The 18,308-nt window shown below is 38.1% G+C and overlaps 1 protein-coding gene across 2 annotated transcripts; it reads left to right on the forward strand.

Moving 5' to 3' along the window:
* Nucleotides 1–1,257: 1,257 nt before the first annotated feature.
* Nucleotides 1,258–7,640, forward strand: LOC109046752 (platelet-derived growth factor subunit A). Of its 2 annotated transcripts, none has more exons than XM_042711991.1 (6): nt 1,258–1,905; nt 2,686–2,782; nt 4,824–4,925; nt 5,013–5,200; nt 6,473–6,593; nt 7,086–7,640. In XM_042711991.1, exons 1-6 carry the CDS (start codon nt 1,843–1,845, stop codon nt 7,094–7,096), a joined length of 582 nt encoding a protein of 193 aa, XP_042567925.1. In that variant the 5' UTR covers nt 1,258–1,842; the 3' UTR covers nt 7,097–7,640. The 2 variants fall into 2 exon arrangements, with proteins under 2 accessions (XP_042567925.1, XP_042567924.1); XM_042711990.1 differs by having other exon boundaries at nt 1,265–1,905; nt 7,083–7,640.
* Nucleotides 7,641–18,308: the final 10,668 nt, after the last annotated feature.

The raw sequence follows: 18,308 nt of genomic DNA on the forward strand, positions 1-18,308 counted from the left end.
ACTACAACCATAACAAATGTCCGCTCATTTGCTTTTCCTCTTTCCTCCATATCAAACTGTCACTTGATAGCCATCCATATCAAAACATCTTTCCATTTCAGCCCTTTCGGATCAGCTCTTCTGACCTCGCTCCCCTTCCCCCCTCTATCTTCATTGAGATGTCAGTCATGAACTACATAGGCGCTGGATTTTCAGATTCTTCACCTGCTGAAGCTCTGGTGTGTGTGTGTGGGTCCTCTATCTTTATTGTGATTTTTGTGGCTAAAGTCAGGGTCAGGAATGCAACTCATGCTTGTCACACACACACACACACACACACACACACACACACACACACACACACACACACACATATAAAATGAAACAAGAACACACACAACCAGAATGCATTGTTATAAAACAAAATCCCAATCTTTGGTATGAGCGGAATGAATGGAAAGTTTCCAGAGAATTCTATTATTCCTTTTACCTCACCAAATCGCGCCAAACCCAGCTCGGAAGGTGTGCCTTTGTCTATTTAATCAGCTTTGGTTTCAACTTTAGGACATTGTGCTCACCTCCTGCAGTCTGCTGTCTTCACCTTCTCCTTTTTTTTCTTCTAGTAGCCTATTCTTAGTTGCTTTCTTTCCCATCATTTCTCCTCAATAGCTGTCAGTCTGCGGTCCTTCCTGTCTCAGTGGGGCTAATTAATTAAGGACTCACTCATCAAAATCTGAGGAGAACACACTGCCTTCAGTAGACCCTGAAACTTACTCACCACTATTTCTCCTGTTAGACATTAGTCTGACAGGACATGTCTAATGTAAACACCGTCTGATTCTGAACTAAATGTGTTAACTATTAACTTTCTAATAGCTCAGAGGAAAACACCTGGCTAAATATGCTAACTCACCTTCAGAGTGAATAATAAAGCAAAAATAAATCCGTTTACGTTTCAATCGACGCATTTTTCGTCAGAATGTCACGTCCTCACTTGTCAAATCTTGAAGAAATGTGGAGCTAAGTGGAAAAATTCTGTCTTCATAGGTTAAGCAAGGTGAAACATATCCCATTTTTGGTGGTATATCATTTCTGAACAAATTTGCGAACAAAGACTGTGTGTTTTTAACGAATTAATCGCTTGAGTGACTGAAGTCGCTTGTCGTCACCTACTGACGCAACCCGCAGAAAGAGTCACTTTTTAACTGATTCAAAACATTCGAGTCATTGAGATGAGTCAAATCCCCACCACTGCAGTTTCACTGAGGCGGTGACTTGAAAGGCTCTTTGCAGAGATTCACCTCGTCCTGAGGGGGCGCGCGGCTCGTCGAGTTTAATACGAGGAGATGAGAGGAGCTCCAGTTCATTCACTGTCAGACCCTTTCCACGCCGCGGGACCTGCTGAAGTTTGAACCAAACCTCTTTTATGTGAGCACACAGAGTATGGACGGTGCATAAAAATGGACTATTTTGGATAAATGTGGAGTCATTTGTACATTTGGATTTAGATTTTTATTTTTTGTTTATAAAATTCTGATGCGGTAAAGGGATGAAGGATCGCTTCATTCATGTGTTCTAAGTGTGTGTGCGAGCGAGAGAAAGAGAGATGATCTTGTGCACTGGTTTGCGGGTTTGATTTTTTAATTTAATGGATCAGCAGCGTCAATAACTTATTAATAGGAGCTCGTTTGATTTCATAGAGTCGGGTTTAGGTTTTTGGTCTCTGACTTGTGAAGAGTTTATCTCTTGAGGGATTTGTCTGTGGAAAGGCATGTTCTCTGGCTTCACGCCGGTTGGAGCATCTTTGCGGCTCCGGTCGGAAAGGTTTCGCCTGCGCTGGGACACATTTGGACCACAGGGGAGATGAGAGCCGCGCTGATCCACTTTCTCTTCTGCTGCTTCTCCCTGCTTTCAGCAGCCGCTGAGGTAAGATCAGCATCTGAACACGTTCGCATTGAGGACAGAAGAAGAAGAACACGATGCTTTTTACTGAAGAGAGAGATTCCTTTATAAATAGAAAGAGAGCGCGTGCATGCATAGTAGCTAAGGCCTGTCACTACGCAGTTCTTCATTATAACTTTGATGGTTATTAAAACCAGAAAATCGTATTTCACATATGTGAGCAACGAGAATGTCCAAGATGATGGACGTTCTAAAATCTATTTTTAACACCTAGTTTTTCTAAAATATATATTTTAAAATTCCAAACACACGTGACAAGTTTTTAATAACGTAGCTAATATCTGCACTCGCGTTACATGCGATTGATGATTTTTTTTAACATTTTATACACGTAGCCTACATATGTCAAGTGGTGCAACCATCAAGTCAACTGGACTTTTAACAAACGTGTGCACGTAATCAATCAACTGTTTTTGCATTTATGCATTTTGAGTTATGAATATTAAGAATGTAGAGGGTTTAATCCACAACACCTGTATTTTCACAAAAAGATGAACATTTTATGTATTTTTAAATCTAATGCTTGACATGAGTCATGAGAGTCTAAATTGGGCTTTTCTGTTTTCTTGCATATTGGTTATGACACACTGTCTTCAGATATTAAAGTTATAAAGTTATATAAAGTCAGAAAGCAATATTTTAAAACAGTGTTTATTGATTTTTAAAATAAATGATTGCAAAACATTATGACAAATTACAAAAAGCATAAGTAATTTTATTTTTTTATAACTACTTTTTTAACAGGAAGCACCAATTCCGCAAGAGCTGATTGAGAGACTGTCTAACAGCGAGATCCGCAGCATCAGCGACCTCCAGAGGATCCTGGAGATTGACTTCGTAGGTAAAGTCTCACCGTTTTTCTTATTATTTGATAAGATGAGTGAGTAGGTTGAGTGAGTTCTAAATCCTAAACCTAGAAGGCAATGGCAGCTAATGGTGATACAAATCAGTGACGTGAATTTTTCGAATCTGTTCAAAAGAAAAAAAAAAAAAGATTTGTTCATATTCGTTCAATGATTTGTTTAGTGGCTCTTCTCCAGGTTACATCTTAGTGTAGTAGGTGGCTACAAGAAAAGATTGAAAGATTCACTCAACTGATTCATTAAAACACACAGATTCCTACTTGCTAATCAGTTGGACTACAACTACCACAAGACACTGTTTTGTTCACGGCTGTCAAGTCGCCAAAGCATTTAGGCGCAATTTTAGGAGAACAAGACTGTGGGAAATATCCTTTCAGAGGAGACTCACTTAATCTTTCACTGCTTTCAAAGTTCATGGACCTTGGCATTTAATCGAGTTTAAACCAAAAGCCTCAGAACCTGTTGCCTAGAGACCGCAGTGCAGTTCCTGCACTTGTGGCGCCACATGCTTCGCTTGAGTATTTGAACTTAGTAAATGATGTCATGTTTTGGCGGGAACAATGTTCTGAACTCAAATATATCAATGTCAACATCATTGTAAGACTTTAAAAATGTGAATATATAGTAAACTGTATCTTTAAACTTCTTAAAAGGGGTTGTCTTGCAAATTAAAAAGTAGTTTATTTCCATTCTTGAAGCATTTACCGAGCGATAATTCATTTAGACGTTTTAAAATTCAAAGTTTAAAAGAAAAATCTCTGTTTGACTTGTATTGATGGAATGTTCAATATTCAAAATCTTTCTGGCAATGATGATGTCATTGCAGTATTTGCATACTGCATTGCTATTGGTCTTATTTCCTGCATTTATTTGCATTGTCATTCGTCATCTCCAGCTGACTTTACACTGGAAAGATGCGCAACTACATACGCAAAACTACTTCTTTTCAAAATCGACTACTTGTTCGCACAACAAAATATGTTGTTTTGCACACCCCACGAATCATTTTTAAGGAAGCCCAGTACGATTTGACTTTTGTCGGCAAAAGATTAGCATGAATTTACAGACCCAACTGAAAGGGTTAAAATCTCCCCAGTGCTTCAAATATAAACTTCCAGTGCATCTAATGAGGAAATGCTGCTGCCATAATGATATGAGTCTCAAATTCGATTTGGCCCTTAAGCGCTGTAATTGAAATGCAAACAGCTGCGTCTGTGTGGCTGGTGCCTGAGGGAGGTCAAGCGACTCTCTCCATTATACTGTTGTCATGCCGCCTTTATGAGTTGAGTGTGGCTGAATGCCAGCGCTGCTGTAATGTATTATTCATGTTGAATTCCTCAGTTTGTGTGCGTCTCTGCGTGCGAGTGCGTCTGTGTGTTTAGGAGAGCAAAGAGGCTGAAGCTCAAGTAGTGTTTGTGTTTGTGAGGTCTGTTGCTCCACTAACGACTGTGTGAAAGGCCGAGCGGTTCGGGCGGCCACGGTGCTCAAGCCTGAATTAAAACCACCCTCCTCCTCCATTGGGCTGGTTTCCGGGGGCAACAACAGGGGCATCTGTGTCCCCCGTCGTCCCACTGTATGGCTGAATGGCTCTGCGGAACAGCATGATTAAATACTGCACACTTTGGGCAGACTAACTAACCCGATGTCCTTAAAGTGTTTTCAATGACACAATCCTTTCCGAACATCTTATTGTTGAGTCTAGGTTTTCTCTGTGTGTCCTCAGGCGGTGCATATATTTGCTTTGTGATCTGTGTGTAAAGGAGGAAGTTTTTTTGAGTGAAGTGTGCTGGCAGGTTGGCAGACACCTTTATTCTTGACTTGCAGTAGTAATCAGACCGGGTTTTCTTGATTTTGTATTTTTTTTTTCAATTAGGCTAGTGGAGGCGGCATTCGCTAAAGGGTTCAAGGGCGCTCTTTCTTGACAATAGTGAGGGAGGGATTGTGGGTTGGATGTTAGCTTGTTCTACAAGCCAAAATATGTCACACTGTTGACTTTTGTGCTTCATTCTTTTGGTGCAGAGAATGAGGTGCTGGAGGACGTTAAACAAGGCCACTATAAGGAGCATCTGTATGATAGCAGACACCTCAAGAACTCACACTCCAGACGCAAGAGAAGCATTGGTAAAAAAACCACATACAATTATTCACATACACTTTGCAAAGCCCCTGCGATTCTTCTGTGTGTTTATGGGTTTGTTGTGTGTTTAGAGGAGGCAGTGCCCGCCGTCTGTAAGACTCGCACAGTGATCTACGAGATCCCACGCAGTCAGGTCGATCCCACGGCCGCCAACTTCCTGATCTGGCCTCCGTGTGTGGAGGTGAGACGATGCTCAGGCTGCTGCAACACCAGCAACATGCGCTGCCACCCATCCAAAAAGCAGCACAGGACCGTGAAGGTGAGAGCATGTTGTGTATTGTTATGCATTGTTTAATATTTTGTATATATGATGTTTCTAAATTATGTTTTAAATCTTGACATTATTATTAATTATAATTTCTTTAAATAATCTTAGTAATTGTCCTTTTTAAATAAAAAAAACACACATATATATATATATATATATATATAATATAAAATACATACATGGCATTTATATATCATTAATATAAATAATATTATTAAAAAATATAAATATTATCATTACTAAAGAAATAGTAAACACAGATATTTATCATTTATATTTTAAATATTACAGTTATTAATTATAATTATTTTAAATGTTATAAATAATATTTAAATATTATAATATTATATAAATAATCTAATATTTATATGGTTTTTATTCAGTTACATTTATTTTGAATACCTTTAAAAATTAAATTAATTAAAAATTAATTTTTTTTTCATGTTTTTATATTCTATTTTTATATATATTAAAATGTTATACATTTATATATATATATATATATATATATAATATATATATATATTAAATGATATATATATAAAATATAAAAATTACATTAAATTACTATTATTATTATAAAATATTTATATTTAAAAAAAATATATTTAAATGAATATGTAATTATAATACTTTCTTTTTCATTATTTTTCAAAAATAATAAATAAAAAATATTATAACACCAACAGTGTAACTAAATCTCCATGCGCATCGTGTTTGCCACTTGTCAAGCTCATTTTCAGCATGTAAAGCTTTTCACATTTCTCAAATTCAAATGTAACAAGAGCGAGGCGTAGGACGTGCCAAAAGGAGGACAATGTCAATGAGAATTTCAGGGCCGCTGAACACACTCATAGAGTTTCAGGCCAGACTTCCGCGGCTAGTTAACGAATAGCCCTAACCTTGAGTTAACCGCTGCAAATATCTGTCTGTAACACTGCGTCTGTGGGGTGTGTTCTATTGCGTTTATCTCGCCAGCTATGTGTGTGAGTGTTCAGACCTGAATAAAGTATTGTATAAATGGGCCTGCAGGGCAGCTGAGTTGGCAGGGAGGGAAGGAGTCTGTCAGTATGATGTGAGGGGTGTGTGTGTTTAGAAAGAGAGGTTTGAGGCGGCTCATCTACACTGCAGGAAACCAAGTCACATTTACCTCTCGCCTTATCTCACCTCTGAAACAGCAGAGGAAAAATACACTGTTGATAGGCTTATGAGTGTGTGCGTGTTACTCAGGATGTTCCCACACCTGCTCTTTCTCTCTCTCAGGTGGCCAAGGTGGAGTACGTACGCAGGAGGCCGAAGCTCCGGGAGGTGCAGGTGCAGCTGGAGGATCATCTCGAGTGCGTCTGCACGTCCAAACATCACTCAGAGTCCCGCATACACACGGGTACGCAGAAACACTGCTTTTTAATCATTTGCTTTCCCACACCTTGTTTTATTTCCCCCTCTCCACTCGTTTTTCCTGCCCTGTCGTTTCCCTCCATTCCTCTGCTCAAAGGCCAGCCCAGTTCAAGAGCTAAAAAGAGAAGAGGAAATGGAAAATGAGATAAACTGTCTAAAAGCAGCAGTCAAGATTTACAGACTCTATATTTAGACTAATGGTCAGCAAGATGAAAGCCAAGTGGACTTAATGGGTCAAAGGTCGGGAGAAGGGATATCATGGTACAATAATATTTGACTGTTCTTGATCCTACAGCAAAAACTTATTTGCAAATGAACACATGCTTACAGATATATGACAAGCAATAAAATAATATCCATTTTTTGGCCGTTTCCATCCGTTGCCCATTTGCCCCATAGACTTCCATTGTACACAGCTTTTTTTGTCAGTTCAGCAGGTGTGCTGTCAAAGCCTAACAAGGTCTTTTCTTCACAGCAGATATAAGGTGAGCGTGGCACTGGATAAAAGAAAGCAGAGGAGGGCCGTTGCATCCAATCAGATAACTCAGACTGCACGACAGCCATTGAGTGATATCATCTGAAAAGTCGAGGCGGATGTGAACTGTTCAACCCTGAGTGAATCAGAACAGCCTTTTTTGGATCACTTTGGACTTTTGATGCACCTTTAGAAGTCACCCGCAGAAAGAGACTTTGGTTTTGGAATAAAACCCAGGGGAACGAAGCACCGCAAACTAGAGACTGCAAGGACAGAGTCTTGCAAAAGACGAACTTTGAGTCGCAGATGTTGAAATTCTGATGCCATGAGCTTTTAAAGGAGCATCTATCACGACTTTATTTGTGTATCAAGATTTATTTTCTCCAGATATCTGTATCATCTTATTTTTGTAACTGCCAGTTTTCTATCAATACTGATCTTCTCTTGTATATGCCATAGAATGAATGAGTACAACAAGACACAATCTGCAGTAACTAATACTAATAAAGTGAATACATTTTATTGTGTTTGTTTGACAGACAGCTGTCCCAAATATCAGTATGATTATGTGCATTCATTACGCCGTGTTCTAACCAGGAGCATTGTGATAAACCTGATCTCTTCAATTACTCTTCCTATCTGAATGTTTTTCCTATAACCAACTGCAAACACAGCAGGCGATAAGAGACAAGGCGTTTTTTATAGTCTACTTTAAATATATGCTCAGATGAACTTATTAAGGAGATGACTGCAACCACAAATGTCCTATTTGCTGTTTTGGTAGGGAGCTCTGGATTTTGATGATAAACTAAGCTAATTGATCAAACGTGGTTGTAATTATGAATGTTTAGTGTAGTTTTTTATCTCAATCAATCAATCAAACTTTATTTATAAAGCACTTAGTGGACTAAAGCATTATTAAACATTTAGAAAGCATAACCAAAGTGGACTAAAGTGCTGTACAAAAGAATAAATAAAAAAAAAAATTAAAAAACAACTGTGTAGTATTGATGACACAATCATATTTAAATACTTTAGAGATATATTAACACTTTAACCTTAAATATTTAATTTATATTTGAAGCGGCAGGCTTGTGCGGAAAACTAAATTTCCCATAATTTTCATGATAAACTGCATAAATTACACATTGGTACTGAAAACCAATTCATTTTATTCTGACTGAATTACTTGAACCAACATCACATCAGAGTTAAATTTACTAAACTATCCTAATGAAAAAAAAGCAAGGCTGTGTTTCAGATGCTTCATTTCTATTTTTATCATAGACTGTACAAAAACATTGATGTAGTGTCCGTAATTACGTCACCCGTAATTTTCTGAAGAGCGTTTTTGAAGCTCAAAGTAGGCGGAGCAGGCCATCACCATCTTGGCAGCTTATCACCGTGCGTCACTCCCGATTATCAAAAATGGGCAAAAAGGCAGGAGCTGGTTGCTGAAGCCACGCCCACCTAGCTTGATGGCAGTGTCAGCAGTGGCAATCCACCTGTCACTCAAGTGGCCACGCCCTTAATTATGCAGAACTTTGAGGCTTAACATAATTTAAATGGATGAGTTATATTAAAAAATTCACCCCTCTCACAGTTGTCATGAAGGGCAAAATTAGCTATATAGACCAAAATAATTTTTTGTACCAGGCTGTAAATGTTTTTTTTTTTTTTTTTTTCTGCTGTAAAGTTGGCCATTTTAACATGGGGAGTCTATGGGATTGACTCCCTTTTGGAGCCAGCCTCTAGCGGCCAGTCGATGAATTGCACTTTTAGTCACTTATTGGCTTCACGAGAAAGAGAGAGCGGGAGGTTACCGCTTGATTTTTATGCACAGGGCATGTAGCCCCACCCCCTCGAAATCTTATTGGACTGAAATAGTGCTTCTCGTGTACGTTAAACACATAGACTGTATGGATGAGGAGATACTTGATTGTACAAGGTCTACAATAGGATATTACATTACATTTCCCTCAAATTCCACAAGGAAAAATATTAACACATGCCTTGGGTTGAAGCATCGCAGAAGTTATGAAAATTCGAGGTATGTATTTAACGCTCTTCAGCTGCATCAGAGATCGTCTCAATATAGGGAGATGAGAGGGTGTGTACTTACCATTGGAGAAAGCGTAACGGTCAACTTGGATCACGTGTGCCTTAATAGCCAATCACATAACAGCCTCGACGACTGAATTTCAATCAGAGTTGTGTGACACTCAGTCACTGTTTACGGATCCCATAGGAATGAATGAGAAATGCTGTAAGCTGAATCCCACCTGTTGCAAAAAGTCAGTGACTTCTCTTATAAAACACATTTTTTTCCCCTTGTAAACTCTAAAAATAGTTTAAACCAGAAGTATTGCTTAGTGTTAAACATGTTGGAGATTAGCTTATGGGCTGCCGATTTATTAAATAAGCCGTTTCCTCTAAATAGCTGTTTATTCAGCGTAGTGAAGCCTCTTCTTCATTGACATCCATTCAAAAAACCGGAAGCGTTAGCATTAGCCGTTACGCTTTTTTGGCTAAAGGTTGCAGGCTTGCCTTCTAGTGGCTTTGGCTGCATCGCGCTGTGAGAGAGCTCGCGAAAACAGAGAACTGTCCTGACTGGCTGTTGTAAGCTTGATTGCGTTGCGTCATGCCCATTTTCGCATTGGCTTTGTTGGACAATTAGCTTGTTTTGACATCTCGTCACTTCGCCCCTGTTTCGGACATGGTAGGTATGAAGTTCTCTGTAAGATTTTAAGGCATCAAAAAATTATCTAATTTCTTATTCGTGCAACACTCTTTCTTTAATTACATGATAGAAATTATGAAGGCTGCTGTGTCAGGTTTAAGCTTATCCAAAGCAAACATCACTCACACAAACACACACATTATATCCAAACCACAGTGATCTCTTTAGACCAAACTGTGCACTAAACAGTCACCCAATCCATGTCCGTCTGCTCCAGAAACTTTGATGGGGTTCCTTAAATTGGGCGGGGCATTGTTTCAAAATGAGAGCTAATTGTAGTTGCCAGTTACAAGCATTGTAACAGTGGTAAGCTGAGAGAGAAGGTCAGAATAACGTCATGATGATTTGATGTCTTGTTACGTAACATCTTTCCCTGAAATGCTGTTACGTTGGTTTGAGAACTTAAACACACTTTCTTTACTTTAAACCACCAATTTGGGTGTGTTTGAGGGCACAATAGGACCAAAGTGAGTCATTCGTGGGACTTTGTTGTGATAGTGACTTCTAAGTACAAGTGTTATGTGATGATGAGCATGTGTGGGTGTGATTCATAGTACCTATACCAACACATCCGCACTGCTTCAAACCCTAGTGAGCTGCCTAACAGGTGCGCATCTGACATGAAGTCTGTTCCAAAAAAGACAGTAATGTCGAACTAATAATTGTTTGCATGTGCTGTGCAATTTGCATCTTAGGAACTATCTTAGGAACATGCTAATGTTAAGGCCAATCTCCTGTCGGGTTATTATAAGGAACGCTATTTGTGGTGCTGTGTATTTTTATGCTGATTATTAGATCATTAACAATATGCTAACATTAGGCTCTGCTGGAATTCATTTTGAGTCATCTTCCATGTGTTTCTTGTAAGGAGCACAAGTTGTTCTGCATACATTTTAAAAAGCGAGGCAGTTCACGAAGCTATAGTCTGAGCTCATTTGGCCTCCAAAAGAAAGAAAGTGAGATAGAAACGGAAAAGAGAGATCTGTTTCACATAATTTGCGTTGAAGTACAGAAGCTTAATTCAGCAGTTAAAACTCTGTCATGTGTGAAAATCAGGTTGATTGCGGTTAATAGTGTAAATTACAGAATGGCCTTTTCTAGACTGTCAGATGGATTCGGGTTTCTGACCTCAGATGGAAGGAAACAAAGGAAAGGATACAGGGAATTTGTTTCTCAGAGTCACATTTCAACCTATTTTTCTTTCTTTCATTCTCATTTTCCCTCTCTCTTCTGAAAACCTTCTTGCGAGTACAATAAACAACCACTTCATTTGTTTTATCCTTACCTCAGCAACTGGCATCTTTTGATATCGTAGAGAAAGTTTCTCCTCCAGGGTAGAATTGAATATAGTCTCTATAACACAACGTGATTGTTCTTAAAGAAAATGGCCTTTGTTTCAAAAAGTGTTGATCTGATATAAAAGATCCAACGCTGTGAATCCGGGCCTCCAGGCAGGTATGTCCATTTCCTGTTTTAAGCTATCCCACCTGGCAGCGTCCTGACTGAAGGGCTACAAGTAATCGCACATCTTTTGTCACAACATACCTGAAATTGGTTCAACAGAGTATTCTAGGGTTACTGCAGTCATACTAAAGCAAGAAGCTACTCAAAGCCATGCTTTACAATGATTTTTGTTATGTTTAATGTGGTAACAGATAGCTAAAACCCCTTAAACTGTGGTAAAATCCCTGAAAATGTTTTTGCCATGATGCAAGGTGTTTGTTAGGGTGTTCTAAATGATTGCTAAGTAGTCAAAGGTGCTCAACAGTGTCTGTTAAATTCTGGTCTCTAAATATGGCTTGGGTACATCCTCAACTGGAAGTCTTTTTCGCCCAGTCTATCATCATATTGTAAGATTATATCGTAAATGATCATATGTCCTTTAGGTGCCAAAGTTTATACTTTGAAGGGTCAAGGGTTTGTTCAAATAGTCACAGGTGTGCATGTATCATTTTCATTATACAAAATCTTGAAATCAGATTTCAGAACCAAAATTGTTAATTTTTTTTAAGGCTATTTACTCCCATTAGATGTTTAAGATGCAACACACTCCATGACAATACATAAGTATTTTACAAAATGGCAAATTGGTGGCAAATTTGTATGAATTCATACAATATCATTTGTACATTTACATACAATCTGAACACGCCCCTATAGATTTAGATGACGTTTTACATACAAAAAGTATGTGTTTGTACAAGCCAGATTGTATGAATTCATACAGAAGCATTGACTTGTTAAGTACTTATGAATTTGAGAACAGGTTGGAAGATGCAGCAAATAGTGGATGTGTAGAAATTTACACGAAATCAATGAATCGTAAAGTCCTTATGAATTTGAGATCAGGTTAGAAGATGCAGTCAATAGCAGATTTCAATTGAAAATCATAAAGTCCTTGCAAATCTGAAATAAGTTTGGAAGATGCAGTCAATAGAGGATTTGTACGAATTCATTCAAAATTGATAAATCATAAACTCCTTACCAATTTGAGATCAGGCTGCAGCAAGACACAGTCAATAGTGGATGTGTAAGAATTCTTTTGAAGATGGAGTCAGTAGATAGTGGATGTGTAAGGGCGCCACAATATCAAAACTGACCGGCACTGTTAGATTTTACAAACTGTTTTGTATTTATTTAGTAGACTTGAGCAGTTCGAGTTTTTAGTTAAAAAACTGATGCGGGTGTTTTTATATCACTGTATTTCAGAAGGAAACCGACTGTATTTAGAAAATTTTCGATTTAATTTTCATTTCACTTTTGCATGTAATAAGGCAGCGTTTGTGAGCTCAGCGCTGTTTCGCAGCCGTTACCGGAGAATCCTTTATCTCTCCCGCTCTTAAAGCACCTCCTGCTGGCAGAAAATTAATTTGCATATATATGATATATATGGGGGCGGGGGAGAGTGCCGCCACAAATGGAGTGTGTGAGGCTGTGGGAAACACTGAATATCAATTTGAAATCAGGCTGCAGCAAGACACAGTCAATAGTGGATGTGTAAGAATTCATACGTATTTTTCGGATTTGAATTAGACCGATCTACATTTTTACGCAGCTGACTTAAACTACCTGAAAAATATTATGATCAGTCTTAAAGAAAAAACAGATATAAGCATGTTATGCAACCAGCCATAAGTTGGAAGACACACTCAATAGTGCATGCATGCAAATTTATATGAAATCAACAAATTATAAAGTCCTTATGAATTTGAGATCAGTTTGGAAGATGCTGTCAATAGTGTTGTTTGTGTAAACTGACAGCAGTGCTACGTCTGGTTTTTCGATGTCTCAGCCCTGCATGTGAAAGATTAGTCCAGCTGTGACATTCTACTTCAAGGAACAGGGTAGGTTAACACTCTCGAGGGGGAGGGATGGAGGATTTGATCCAAGATGAGAGAGATTGTGTGTGAGTGAATGTGTGTGTGGTGATAGGGGAGCTACTGAGGCTAAATCAGAGCAACAATGAGGAGAAGACATGCAGGTTCAGAACAAAAGAGGCAGAGCTAGAGGGAATGGAGGTTGATGAGTTGGGTGGGGGGATCTGAGTTAAACTGGCTGATCACTATCAGCTAAATGGTCGCTCTTCACCAGCTTTCATCCATCCGTCATGTGATTCAGACTGCTATGATCCTGTGGCTTCCCCATCTCAAAATGAGGCTATGGAAGTGTGTGTGTTCTTTGGGGGGTCATTGGATGTCTTTCTTTGTCTCTGTTAGACTCTGAGACAAAAGAAGGGAGGGAGAAAGAGCTGAAGAGAAGGAGAGAGCGATAAAAGGAACTGATAAGAGGATGTGTTGTGGACACTAAGTGCTTTTTGATGAACTCTCTACTTGTGCTCGTCAGTCAATCAAACAGCAGGGAGTCTGTGTTTGTGAGCGTCGGTGTGAAAGAAACAGAAATTAAAGAACCAAATTCTTTTGAACTGTTCTTAAAAACTCTATGACTGTCTACCAATACCTATCTAACTATCTGTCTGTCTCTCTAGCCCCTTTCACACTGCGATTCCAGAAAATACATGGGTAATGTTTCCCGGCAATTGTTCCTGGGTCACTAGATTTTGCCCCTTTCACACTGCCAGTGATTTCCTGGTATCTGTGCATGCGTTCACACACAACCCGTAAAGGTCCTGTAATGACACATGACATCAGGATGTGACGTGTAATGTTCGAGTCGAAAACGCTAGGCACGTTAACTCTTGTTAACTTAAGCTGGCGAACGATCTCAGCCTCAGCGCAGATAGTGAGGAGCTAACTGATCTCTGCTTCATTACAGTTAGCACATATTTTTTAGTGGCAAACATTGATCTGCCTTCAAAACATCTGGTAAAAGAGTCGCACGATAACGTGCGTCATCACTACGACACACACTTTACGGCATTGGTTCACACAGCGCTCGTTCGGGGACTGAACCCGGCAATGTTACTAGCCCCAACCCGGGATCGATCCTGCAATCAATCCCAGGACGTGTTTGCGCTCACACAGAAGGCAATCCGGCAATTTTCCGGCAGTTTTCCGGGACCAACATGCAGTGTGAAAGGGGCTTCTGTCTCAGTGTTGGGGAAAGTTACTTTTAAAAGTAATGCATTACAATATTGTGTTACTCCCTAAAAAGTAACTAATTACGTAACTTACTTATTTACTCTTTTATGGAAAGTAATATGTTAGGTTACTTTTGCATTACTTTTTCTCATCTGGGCTGGGCTTGCTTATTTGTTTTTAATATAAAAAGTTCTATTTTTGACAAATGTAAAAGCCCTTTCACACCAAAAGTGAAATGAATACACCTCATTCTGTAGGAAATGTTAAATCCTATCCGCACAGTTGAGGCGGCAGCTCAAACAAACCTTTCAGCTGTGCTCCCATTCTGGATTGCATGAAAAATATGATGCAAGAAAAGGAAGTTCAACACTCTTCTGCAATTAAACAAATGAAACAAAAATGTTATGTCTACCCAAAGTCTTTTTTGTTTGAATTGGATCATCAATGTTCAGCAGATACTGGGATTAAATACATAAAGGATATTTGTGTTAACATAGTTAATTATTGCAGGTTTGCGTCATATTCTGAGTTTACATTTCACAGTTTTTATTCATTTTGAGGAATACTGAATCTGTTTTTGAGCAGGAGACATGAGTAAATGCATGTTCACGCTGAGTCTACAACTACGGTAACATTATGTTCACACAGCACACACAACGCCTCGCACTTATTTTTATTCTTTTTTATGAGGACAGGAGAGCTGTCAGTCAATAAATGAGAAAACAGTCATTGCTTATTTGAAAAAAGTAACTCAGATTGCATTTCTTTACTAATTCCTTGAAAAAGTAATCTGATTACGTAACTCACGTTACTTGTAATACGTTACACCAGAACTTGTCTGTCTATGTGAATGTCTATCTTTAGTCTGTAGTTTTCAAAAATTTACTTGTTACATTTTCTTTATCAGTAAACAAAGCTGAAAGGGTAAAAACCACTTTGGCATGAACAATTATTCCTCAGTTTTAAAAAGTGGGTGAAAATGTTTAATAGTGTATAGAGAGCAAAAACAGATCTGAGGTGGAGGAGGGATTCCGGAAGGACTGTTGGAAGAAGTGAAGTGAACAACTATTTATATTCTCTTATCGTTGTTATGGTGGAATTATATGGGGCATCTGCCCTCCAAACATTAATTAGGAAACTCTATCGGTGAGAACTTTCCAGAAGATACCACTACCAGACTGTGCATGCAGTGATTCAGTCTCTTTCATCACAGATTGTCCCCCAACCTATTTATTCTCTCCTCTTCTTACACCAGCCATTTGCATGATTACGGTCTAACTCCATTCATGACAGTTCTGTTTCTGCTCACGTTCTGGTTTAATCCATCGGCAGTTTTTCATTATACACAAATCCATTAAAAGGCTGATGAGGGCAACAGGGTGAAGGTTCTCAATCGTGTCACATTTAACACGCCGGACATCACATTCAAACAAGGGCTTGTATTTCACAGAATTACAGGATATAGTGCAGCAATGTCTTGTATATATAGATAAAGGGATTACCATGGAAAACTCCACAGAGAGATTTGATGCTTAAACCGTTTTTTTGAATTGTCTAAGCACATGAATAAGATAGAAAAATAGAGATGTGAAGCATGATAGTGGACAGAGATATCCTGACCTGGGTTCTCTAATCCAGATTAACAGATACATAGCTATTTATAACTCAGTTACGTCAGTAAAGGCATAAATAAATAAATAAATAAATAAATAAATAAATAAATATATGGTGTCCTGGGTTCTTTGATTCTTGTTTATATTTCATGTTTTATTTTTATATAATACATATTTTTCCATCAGCATTTTTTAAATCAGTTTAATTAGTTTAATTGAAAGTTTGGCACTGTGCCAAAGTGGTCTGTTTACTGATAACGAAAATAGATTTTTTATTATTTTAATTTTTATATGTTTTTTTTTTAGGTCATGCAATGTATGGCATAACACACAGTCAATTGGTTATGTTATGTTATATGTTATGTTATGCTGTTATGTTATGTTGTGTTGTGTTATGTTACTTTGTTATGTTATGTTATGTTATGTTATGTTATGTTATGTTATGTTGTGTTGTGTTGTGTTATGTTACTTTGTTATGTTATGTTATGTTATGTTATGTTATGCTATTATGTTATGTTAAGCTGTTATGTTGTGTTACTTTGTTATGTTATGTTATGTTATGTTATGTTATGTTATGCTATTATGTTATGTTAAGCTGTTATGTTATGTTACTTTGTTATGTTATGTTATGTTATGTTATGTTGTGTTGTGTTGTGTTATGTTACTTTGTTATGTTATGTTGTGTTGTGTTGTGTTACTTTGTTATGTTATGTTATGTTATGTTATGTTATGTTATGTTATGTTATGTTATGTTATGTTGTGTTGTTATGTTATGTTGTGTTGTGTTATGTTACTTTGTTATGTTATGTTATGTTATGTTATGTTATGTTAAAATAAGGTGAACTAATTCCTGAAGAGTCTAAATGGATATAGGGTAAGTGGTGGATTGGGTGGAAGGTGGAGGGAGTTTAGTGGATGTGGTTGAGTTTTTTGGAGAAAGGGCAGCAGGGGTACTCAGGGCCACTGGAGCAAGAGTAAGTCTTTTTATTGGAGCAGTGAATTATAGGGATGGAACAGGTTTAGCCTCACCAAGAGGACAAAGAGAAGCTTATGAGCTGACAAGTTGAATCACTAAATCACTGATATGGTCTCCCTCACACACACACACACACACACACACACACAGTCTCCCTCTCACACACACACACACACACACACACACACACCCTTTAAATTGGCTTTGGTAACACTTCTGCAAACATAAATTTAGCAATTTGGTCTTTTTTCGAAAGCTTCAGCATCTCTTTAAAATCCGCATCTGGGCAGCCGTTTAAGTTTGTGGAGGAAATGTAGAGCTGTTTGCAGACACACACTTTGTTCCGTAGTCTTTTATCCTCTTCTCACTCCTTGCTGTGACCTGAACTCCGGCTAAATCTCCTGCTTTCTCTTCACGCTCGACTCTCCGGCTGGTTTAAGTGCTGGCTCAAGATGAAGGGGAGGGGAGGTGAAGTAGAGGAATAAAGGCAAGGGTGAAGAATGAAAAGAAGCAGTTGCTGCATGCCATTCAGAGGATGTCTGGCTCTTCAGAATAACAACATCTCAAAGCAAAAAAGAGAGAGGAAAGACGTGGAAGAGGAACGAAAGAACAAGGGAGACACTTCACAGAACAAGGAGAGGAGATGTTTAGAAAACAAGGAGGAGGAATTTAGCAGACAGGGAGAGAATGAAGAACAGGGGAGGTGTAAAAACAACACTACAGAGAAGGGGAAACCCAAGGCGTTTGGTGATTTAAAGACCAATGGACCATAACAAGAAGAAGAGAAAGAGAGAGCTGGAGATAGAGAAGGGGAAACCCAGTCAATCCATCCTCACATTTAGCCGCTAATCTTCTAGATAATGTGATCGTTTTCATTATGTTTGTATGTGTAAAAATGATAGTAACTGTTTCAAAACAATGTTTTATTTCAACATCAAATTATATATATATATATATATATATATATATATATATATCTATATATATATATATATATATATATATATATATATATATATATATCCACAAACCACAGATGCTCTGTTCCAAAACCTATATTAGCCAGACAACCTTGCATGTATCCTTTTGTGGAGATGGCACTCCCATAATGCACTGGGCCCAAATGGTGGACGAAGTGAAAGAATTATAAAAACTTTGAATTCAATCAATACTAAAAGGTGAAATTGGATTATTTTACACAATACTTCATTTTACATTTGCATCTCAAGTAAATCTTGATTTAAGGATTTTTAGATATTTATATTGGAAAACAAAATACAGAGGAAGATATTCATTATTTTGCAGTGCATGCAACATTATGAACATTATGCATGTAACACTTTATGAACATATCATTCA

Source organism: Cyprinus carpio, chromosome A22 (genome assembly GCF_018340385.1).
Source record: "Cyprinus carpio isolate SPL01 chromosome A22, ASM1834038v1, whole genome shotgun sequence".
NCBI lineage: Eukaryota > Metazoa > Chordata > Actinopteri > Cypriniformes > Cyprinidae > Cyprinus > Cyprinus carpio.